The sequence below is a fragment of the Salvelinus sp. IW2-2015 genome, linkage group LG3 (assembly GCF_002910315.2).
Source record: "Salvelinus sp. IW2-2015 linkage group LG3, ASM291031v2, whole genome shotgun sequence".
Classification (NCBI taxonomy): Eukaryota; Metazoa; Chordata; class Actinopteri; order Salmoniformes; family Salmonidae; genus Salvelinus; species Salvelinus sp. IW2-2015.
Genome location: NC_036840.1, coordinates 672,131 through 682,253, shown reverse-complemented (window position 1 = coordinate 682,253; position 10,123 = coordinate 672,131). Strand labels below are relative to the sequence as shown.

General features: G+C 39.9%; 1 gene segment (V, D, J or C); it reads right to left on the bottom strand.

Annotated features, from left to right (window-relative positions):
- Nucleotides 1-3,482: 3,482 nt before the first annotated feature.
- LOC111981729 (Ig kappa chain V region K29-213-like) lies at nucleotides 3,483-8,202 on the bottom strand. The segment is given in 4 exon segments: nucleotides 3,483-3,626; nucleotide 7,585; nucleotides 7,686-7,866; nucleotides 8,015-8,202. Coding segments are annotated over 4 exon segments (399 nt in total).
- Nucleotides 8,203-10,123: the final 1,921 nt, after the last annotated feature.

The window sequence follows — 10,123 nt, the reverse complement described above, 5'->3', positions numbered from 1 at the left end:
TTGAATGATGTCTGTGAGTATAACAGAACTCATATGGCAGGCAAAAACCTGAGAAAAAATCCAAACAGGAAGTGGGAAATCTGAGGTTGGTCGTTGTTCAAAGCTTGGCCTATCGAATACACAGTGTCTATGGGGTCAAATTGCACTTCCTAAGGCTTCCACTAGATGTCAACCGTCTTTAGAAACTTGTTTCAGGCTTCTACTATAAAGGAGGGGGGAATGGGAGCTCTTTGAGTCAGGGGTCTAGCAGAGTGCCACAGACTTGTGACGCGCAGTCACGAGAGAGTTAGCTCTCGTTCCATGGCTTTTCTACAGACAATGGAATTCTCCGGTTGGAACATTATTGAACATTTATGATAAAAACATCCTAAAGACTGATTCTATACAACGTTTGACATGTTCCTACGACCAGTAATCTAACTTTTTGGAATTTTCGTCCGACCTTTCCGCTGGAAGTTGCACGCCCGTTTCGATTTGTTTACCAAACGCCCTAACAAAAGGAGGTATATCGACATAAATGATGAACTTTATCGAACAAATCAAAAATTTATTGTGGAACTGGGATTCCTGGGAGTGCATTCTGATGAAGATCATCAAAGGTAAGTGAATAATTTATAATGCTATTTCTGACTAATGTTGACTGCGCAACATGGCAGATATTTATTTTGGCTGGTTTGGGCTCTGAGCTCCTTACTCAGATTATTGCATGGTATGCTTTTTCCGTAAAGTTTTTTTGAAATCTGACACACGGTTGCATTAAGGAGAAGTGGATCTAAAGTTCCATGCATAACACTTGTATTTTCATCAACATTTATAATGAGTATTTCTGTGAATTAATGTGGCTCTCTGCAAAAATCACCGCATGTTTTGGAATTACTGAACATAACACGCCAATGTAAAATTAGATTTTTGGATATAAATATGCACTTTATCAAACAAAATATACATGTATTGTGTAACATTAAGTCCTATGAGTGTCATCTGATGAAGATCATCAAAGGTTAGTGATTCATTTTATCTCTATTTGTGCTTTTTGTGACTCCTCTCTTTGGCTGGAAAAATGGCTGGGTTTTTCTGTGACTTTGTAACGGTTTTCCTCCTCCTCTTCATCCGAAGAGGAGGAGCAGGGATTGAACCAAAATGCAGCGGGTTGTGAATACATATTGATTTATTAAACAAGACGAAGACGAAACGAAATACACTTGATAAACTACAAAACAAATAAACGATGTAGACAGACCTGGACCCGAACTTACATACAACGTGAAGAACGCATGAACCAGGAAACAGACTACATAAAACGAACAAACCGAAAACAGTCCCGTGTGGTGCACAGACACAGACACAGACACGGAAGACAATCACCCACAAACAAACAGTGTGAACAGCCAACCTATATATGGTTCTCAATCAGAGGAAAACATCAAACACCTGTCTCTGATTGAGAACCATATAAGGCTAATTACAAGTGACCTAAACATAGAAACACAAAACATAGAATGCCCACCCCAACTCACGCCCTGACCAACTAAACACATACAAAAATAACATAAAACAGGTCAGGAACGTGACAGACTTGGTGGTGACATAACATAATCATTTGTGGATCTTTTGCTCTAAAGCATTTTTTAAATCAGACACTGTGGCTGGATTAACGAGAATTGTATCTTTAAAATGGTGGCTGATACTTGTACAGTGGGGAGAACAAGTATTTGATACACTGCCGATTTTGCAGGTTTTCCTACTTACAAAGCATGTAGAGGTCTGTAATTTTTATAATAGGTACACTTCAACTGTGAGAGACGGAATCTAAAACAAAAATCCAGAAAATCACATTGTATGATTTTTAAGTAATTAATTTGCATTTTATTGCATGAAATAAGTATTTGATCACCTACCAACAGTAAGAATTCCGGCTCTCACAGACCTGTTAGTTTTTCTTTAAGAAGCCCTCTGTTCTCCACTCATTACCTGTATTAACTGCACCTGTTTGAACTCGTTACTGTATAAAAGACACCTGTCAACACATTCAATCAACAGACTCCAACCTCTCCACAATGGCCAAGACCAGAGAGCTGTGTAAGGAATCAGGGATAAAATTGTAGACCTGCACAAAGCTGGGATGGGCTACAGGAATAGGCAAGCAGCTTGGTGAGAAGGCAACAACTGTTGGCGAATTATTAGAAAATGGAAGAAGTTCAAGATGACGGTCAATCACCCTCGGTCTGGTGATCATGCAAGATTCACTCGTGGGGCATCAATGATATGAGGAAGGTGGGTATCAGCCCAGAACTACACGGCAGGATGGTCAATGACCTGAAGAGAGCTGGGACACAGTTCAAAGAAACCATTAGTAACACACTACGCCGTCATGGATTAAAATCCTGCAGCGCACGCAAGTTCTCCTGCTCAAGCCAGCGCATGTCCAGGCCCGTCTGAAGTTTGCCAATGACCATCTGGATGATCCAGAGGAGGAATGGGAGAAGGTCATGTGGTCTGATGAGACAAAAATAGAGCTTTTTGGTCTAAATCACTCGCCGTGTTTGGAGGAAAAGAGGATGAGTACGACCCAAGAACACATCCAACGTGAGCATGGAGGTGGAAACATCATTCTTTGGGGATGGATGGGGCATGTATCGCGAGATCTTGGCCAACAACCTCCTTCCTCAGTAAGAGCATTGAAGATGGGTCGTGCTGGGTCTTCCAGCATGACAACGACCCGAAACACACAGCCAGGGCAACTAAGGAGTGGCTCGTAAGAAGCATCTAAGTCTGGAGTGGCTAGCCAGTCTCCAGACTGAACCAATAGAAAATCTTTGGAGGGAGCTGAAAGTCCGTATTGCCCAGCGACAGCCCCGAAACCTGAAGGATCTGGAGAAGGTCTGTATGGAGGAGTGGGCAAAATCCTGCTGCAGTGTGTGCAAACTGGTCAAGAATACAGGAACCTATGATTCTGTAATTGCAAGACAAAAGGTTTCTGTACCAAATATTAAGTTCTGCTTTTCTGATGTATCAAATACTTATGTCATGCAATAAAATGCTAATTAATTACTTAAAAATCATACAATGTGATTTTCTGGATTTTTGTTTTAGATTCAGTCTCTCACAGTTGAAGTGTACCTATGATAAAAATTACAGACCTCTACATGCTTTGTAAGTAGGAAAACCTGCAAAATCGGCAGTGTATCAAATACTTGTTCTCCCCACTGTATGTTTGAGAAATTTAATTTATGAGATTTCTGTTTAATTGTATTTGGAGCCCTGCAATTTCATTGGCTGTTGGCGAGGGGTTCCGCAAGCGGAAGCGGTTCCCAGTCAGGTTAACCAGTTCCCAGACAGGTTAAATATATTGTCAGCTGCCTTAAGATGCCCTCATAGACAAATGTACCAGTGAGTCTGTGACTTCACAGTTAAGAATGGCCATCCTGCTAACTGATATAAGTGTGCAGTCTGACTGAGGGATGTTTTTGTACGGCTCTGTATCACTGTGTGAACACATCTTTACGATTGATGTAGTTGTAACTCTGACAGTAGTAATCTCCTGCATCTTCAACCTGGACTCCACTGATGGTCAGAGTGAAGTCACTATGAGATCCACTGCCACTGAATCTAGATGGAGTCCCAGACTGAAGTGTTGTAGCCCAGTATATCAGGAGTTTAGGAGCTCCTCCAGGTTTCTGGTGGTACCAGGCTAGGAAGTTATAATTAAACAGAGATTATTTGATTATGTTTTCAATACCTTATACTGCACAATTCATGATTTTCTTTAGTTTGAGATTAAGAATCAGTGGTAGAGACTTTGTAAGTGCATGAAGAGGTCAACTGTACAAAAGTCAGATGTCTGTGTGTTGAAACTATACTTTCAGTTCCTGTTGATTCTATGTTCCAGTCTTACTTCTGCTGGCACATGATAGCAATTGTAACGTTCGTTGTTTGAAGGAGACCAAGGCGCAGCGTAATTTGTGGTCATCACATTTATTTAAATGAGAACCAGCAACAAATTAACAAAGTGAAACCAAAACGAACGTACTGTTCCGTAGGCTACAAGAGCTGTACAAAAATAAGATCCCACAACATAGGTGGGGAAAAAAGCTACCTAAGTATGATTCCCAATCAGAGACAACGATAGACAGCTGCATCTGATTGGGAAACACACTCGGCCAAACACAAAGAAATACAAAACAAAGAATACCCACACCACATCACACCCTGACCTAACTAAATAGAGAAATAAAACGGCTCTCTAAGGTCAGGGCGTGACAGCAATAGGAGGAAGAAGGAATAGGAAACTAACTACAAATAACAATAAGCTGAACTCTGCCTAGCAGAGACATCTTTGTATTAGCAACTTTTAATTATTAGCTTATATGGTATTAAAGTTAAGGGCTTGCAATCATTATTAAAAAAACTAACCTCTGATCAAATACGTTTTCTTATGGTCACTTGTGTGCACATAGGGCAGAATTCCCTTACTATACTCATAACCCAGTACTATTAGTCGCTATTGTATTATACTAGTATTTCAGTACTATCAGTCTCTACTGTATTATACTAGTATTTGAGTAGTATCCGGGTGGTACTGAGAGTGCACTGTGTATGAAGGTTCTCAATCTTGTGTGAAGGAGGTTTTTGTACAGAGACATCACCAGAATGGATCACTGTGGTGGACTTTTGGAGGTGGCACAAAACTGGTGCTGAGAAGAAAGTCCATGTTTGTATTTTTTCACTCATTAAACACAGTTGAATCATGTTATTAAACATGTTTTGAGATGTTATCATCTTCTCCAGAGGAAAGACTTTTAGACTATATATTTTTAGAGATTTTTGTGGACAGAATGGTAGATGTTTAGAGCTCAGAGTGAGAGAATTGTTCACATACCACCATGTTCATTTGACAATAAAACCATAAGCATTCTAACATGTGATTAAGAAGTATCAGGTATGAAGGTACGACCCAGATGCAGACAACGTCGAATTAACAATGGTTTAATAATCCAACAGGGGCAGGCAATAGACAGGTCAGGGCAGTTAGGGGTCAGTAAACCAGAGGTGGGGCAACGGTACCAGATGGCAGACAGGCTCAGTGTCAGGGTAGGCAGAGGTCAATAATCCAGAGGTTGGGCCAAGGTACAGGTCGGCAGGCAGGCTCAGGGTCAGGGTGGGCAGAGGTCAATAATCCGGAGGTGGGGCAAAGGTACAGGTCGACAGGCAGGCTCAGGGTAGGCAGAGGTCAAAATTCCGGAGGTGGGGCAAAGGTACAGGTCGGCAGGCAGGGTCAGGGTAAGCAGAGGTCAATAATCCGGAGGTGGGGCAAAGGTACAGGTCGGCAGGCAGGCTCAGGGTCAGGGGCAGGCAGAGTGGTCAGGCAGGCGGGCTCAGAGTCAGGACAGGCAAGGGTCAAAACCAGGAGGGCGAGAAAAAGAGAGACTGGGAAAAGCAGGAGCTGAGAGACAAAAACGCTGTTTGATTTGACAAACAAGACGAACTGGCAACAGACAAACAGAGAACACAGGTATAAATACACAGGGGATAATGGTGAAGATGGGCAACCCCTGGTGGGGGGTGGAGACAATCACAAAGACAGGTGAAACAGATCAGTGTGTGACAAAAAGAGCACATTTTGATATCAGTTTTGAATGTCAGCTCATTGTTCTGTTGAGATGAAGCTACCCCTATTCCTATAATAAAACCAACACTTTGTATTGCATTCATAGTAGATGTTAACACTGGCAGTTTGAAGGTAAACCTCATCTATAGTTTTAAATAGTATTTTGAGGTCATTTTGGGATTGTATCTCAGAGTAGCTTTGACAAAATGAAGATGGAGAATTCATGTCTTATTTAAAATTGTGAATATTAAATGATACTGTATGCAGATTGTATCAAAGTGATTTTTAGTCTAGGACACGGCTTCATCTGTGTCCATGAAACCCGCTCCTAGTGTTTTGTTGCACTTGATGTGCTAAACTGTAGAGCATGAATGTAACATACATTTATCTGGTGGATTGATTGGTCTAAAAACTAATCCAGAGTTTTTTCGTTTTCCTTTATCTTTATAGATTGTTTATCATTATTCTCAGTTGTTTTCTGTACCGTAGCAAATTGTTTATTCAGTGTGTATTGTTGATCTGAAATGGTTTTGTTCACTGATAACACAGTGTCTCTTCTCTTCCCTCCTCTCCTAATGTTATAGAGTAGTAGTAGTAGTAACTGACCATCTCCTCTCGTAATGTTATAGAGTAGTAGTAGTAACTGACCCTCTCCTCTCATAATGTTATAGAGTAGTAGTAGTAGTAGTAACTGACTCTCTCTCCTAATGTTATAGGTAGTAGTAGTAGTAACTGAACACTCCTCTCATGTTATAGAGTAGTAGTAGTAACTGACCCTCTCCTAATGTTATAGAGTAGTATATAATGCACCTCTCCTCTCCTAATGTTATATAGTAGTAGAATAGTACTGACCTCTCCTCTCCTAATGTTATAGAGTAGTGGTAGTAACTGACCCTCTCCTCTCCTAATGTTATGAGTAGTAGTAGTAGTAACTGCCACTCTCCTCTCCTAATGTTATAGAGTAGTAGTAGTAGTAACTGACCTCTCCTCTCCTAATGTTATAGAGTAGTAGTAGTATAGTAACTGACCCTCTCCTCTCCTAATGTTATAGAGTAGTAGTAGTAACTGACACCTCCTCTCAATGTATAGAGTAGTAGTAGTAACTGACGCTCTCCTAATGTTATAGAGTAGTAATACTAACTGACCCTCTCCTCTCCTAATGTTATATAGTAGTGTAGTAACTGACACTCTCCCTCTAATGTTATAGAGTAGTAGTAGTAACTGACCCTCTCCTCTCCTAATGTTATAGAGTAGTAGTAGTAACTGACACTCTCCTCTCCTAATGTTATATATGTAGTAGTAGTAACTGACCCTCTCCTCTCTAATGTTATAGAGTAGTAGTAGTAACTGACCCTCTCCTCTCCTAATGTTATAGAGTAGTAGTAGTAACTGACCTCCTCTCTCCTAATGTTATAGAGTAGTAGTATACTGATCCTCTCCTCTCCTAATGTTTATAGTAGTAGTAGTAACTGACTCTTCCTAATGTTATAGAGTAGTAATAGTAACTGACCCTCTCCTAATGTTATATAGTAGTAGTAGTAGTAATGATCCTCTCCTCTCCTAATGTTACAGAGTAGTAATACTAACTGACCCTCTCCTCTCCTAATGTTTATGTAGTAGTAGTAGTAACTGACCCTCTCCTCTCCTAATGTTATAGAGTAGTAATAGTAACTGACCTCTCCTCTCCTAATGTTTAGAGTAGTAATAGTAACTGACCCTCTCCTCTCCTAATGTTATAGGAGTAGTAATAGTAACTGACCCTTTCCTCTCCTAATGTTATTAGTAGAGTAGTAGTAACTGATCCTCTCTCTCCTAAGTTATAGAGTAGTAATAGTAACTGACCTCTCTCTCTCATGTTATAGAGTAGTAATGTAACTGACCCGCTCCTCTCCTAATGTTATATAGTAGTAGTAGTAGTTAGTAGTAGTAACTGACCCCCCCTCTCCTAATGTTATAGAGTAGTAGTAGTAACTGACCCTCTCCTCTCCTAATGTTATAGAGTAGTAGTAGTAGTATCTGTAGTAGAGTGAAGTCAGTCCCAGATCCACTACCACTGAATCTAGATGGAGTCCCAGACTGAAGTGTTGTAGCACGGTAAATAAGGAGTTTAGGAGCTCCTCCAGGTTTCTGTTGGTACCAGGCTAAAATGTCATTGTTGTAAACATTACTGCTGGTTTTACAGTTCAGAGAGACTGTCTGTTCTGGGACAACAGCTTTCACTGCCGGAGTCTGTGTCACAACGTACTGTCCTCTGGATTCTGAAAAATATTGTAAAAACTTTTATAGGAATGAAATGTTACATATAGTAATGAATAGTTCTGAATACAAATATTAACATTGATATACTGTACATGTAAACACTGTAGATTTAATTCATTTTCAACAATAAATTCTGAAAATGTTAACCTTCTATGCAGAAAGCAAGTGTCCAGATGAAGATGGTGATTAAAGTCATGGTTGTTGTGGGTTCTGTTGTCATGAAGAACAGCTCTCAGTCATGAAGTGTTAAACTCACAGGGATATAAATGCTGTTAGAGCAGCGGAGCAGATGAATTATGCAAATTAATGTTACAAATCTATTTCAGGTTCCAAGTAGGCTCCCATCAGAAAAATTTTGAGATTTATTTTATAATAATTAGGTGGGTACTTAAATTTGTCTTATTTCATACAGTTTTATGCCCACGTGTGAATTGGAAAAGTTTTTTTTTTTTTTGCATATCCCAACTCCCCCTGAGAGAACCTCGGAGAGTGGGGTCAAGGCCAGGGTCTGCCATTGCCAACGGCGACCCTGGAGCAATTAGGGTTAAGTGCTTTGCTCAAGGTCACATCAGCATATTTTTCACCTTGTCGGCCCGGATATTCAAACTAGTAACCTTTCAGTTACTGGCCCAACGCTCTAACCGCTAGCTACCTGCTGCCCCTTTTACAACATCAAACAGCAACTGTTTTATCTGATAACTAATGTATGGTAACTTTTGTCACACCACCATTATATTGTTATTCTGATGATGATCAGATATAATGAACTGTCTGTTCACTCATGCTTGGTCTCTGATGTAAGTTCCTCTAATCAGTTAGTGAACACTTCTCTAAACTAAAGCTGGTAGGATTCCTCTGGTAGTGTTGTCTGTCCTCTGTGACTTTACCACCACTGTTAAATGTGAGATCAACATGTTTAATAAAGGAATATACAACATGGATCACTATCACTACTGCTGCTGTTGTCTTTTATATGGACAATATGGAGGAATACTAGCAACACTGATCTAATGCTGGACTGTACCTCCAGACTAGGAGAACCTGATACACAGAGGAAGGAAAAATACTAATATCTGGATTTAAGACACAATTCATATTTGTATTATCTAGAAATGTTATTATGAAGTGTTTGTTCTACCTGGAAGATGTTAAAGTGTATGTGTTGATTATGATTCTGTATGAGTGATCTCCACTGTAACAGCTGCAGCAACACAAAACAGAGAGGTTTTTGTACCAGCAGTAATAGGGATCGTATCACTGTGGTAGACTTTTAGTAGCGGTACCAGACTTGATGTTGGAAGTAAGTAAAGAACAAAATTAACTATTTTATTCACCTTTTGATGTCGTGTTTCAGTATCTCTATACGTTTTGCCTTGAAAATGAGGATTTTTCAACTTAACTTTTTTAATGATTTAACTTCTTATGGCTGGGGGCAGTATTGAGTAGCTTGGATAAATAAGGTGCCCAGAGGTGCCCAGAGTAAACTGCCTGCTACTCAGTCCCAGAAGCTAAGATATGCATATTATTTGTATATTTGGATAGAAAACACTCTGAAGTTTCTAAAACTGTTTGAATGAGTATATACTGAGTACTGTGAGTATAACAGAACTCATATGGCAGGCAAAAACCTGAGAAAAAATCCAACCATGAAGTGGGGAAATCTGAGGTTTGTAGTTTTTCAACTCTTTTCCTATCGAATACACAGTGTCTATGGGGTCATATTGCACATCATAAGGCTTCCACTAGATGTCAAGAGCCTTTAGAACCTTGTTTGATGCTTCTACTGTGAAGGAGGGGGGAATGAGAGGGGATTGAGTCAGAGGTCTGTCAGAGTGCCATTAGCTGACCACGTGAAAGTTAGCTTGCTTTCCATTGCATTTCTAAAGACAAAGGAATTCTCCGGTGGAACATTATTGAAGATTTATGTTAAAAACATCCTAAAGATTGATTCTATACTTCGTTTGACATGTTTCTACGGACTGTAACGGAACTTTTTGACTTTGTCTGCTCGCGTGTCATGAATTTGGATTACTGTGCTAAACGCGCTAACAAAAATGAGGTATTTGGACATAAATAATTAACTTTATCGAACAAATCAAACATTTATTGTGGAACTGGGATTCCTGGGAGTGCATTCTGATGAAGATCATCAAAGGTAAGTGAATATTTATAATGCTATTTCTGACTTCTGTTGACTACACGTGGCGGATATCTGGTTGGCTTGTTTTGGTCTCTGAGCACAGATCAGATTATTGC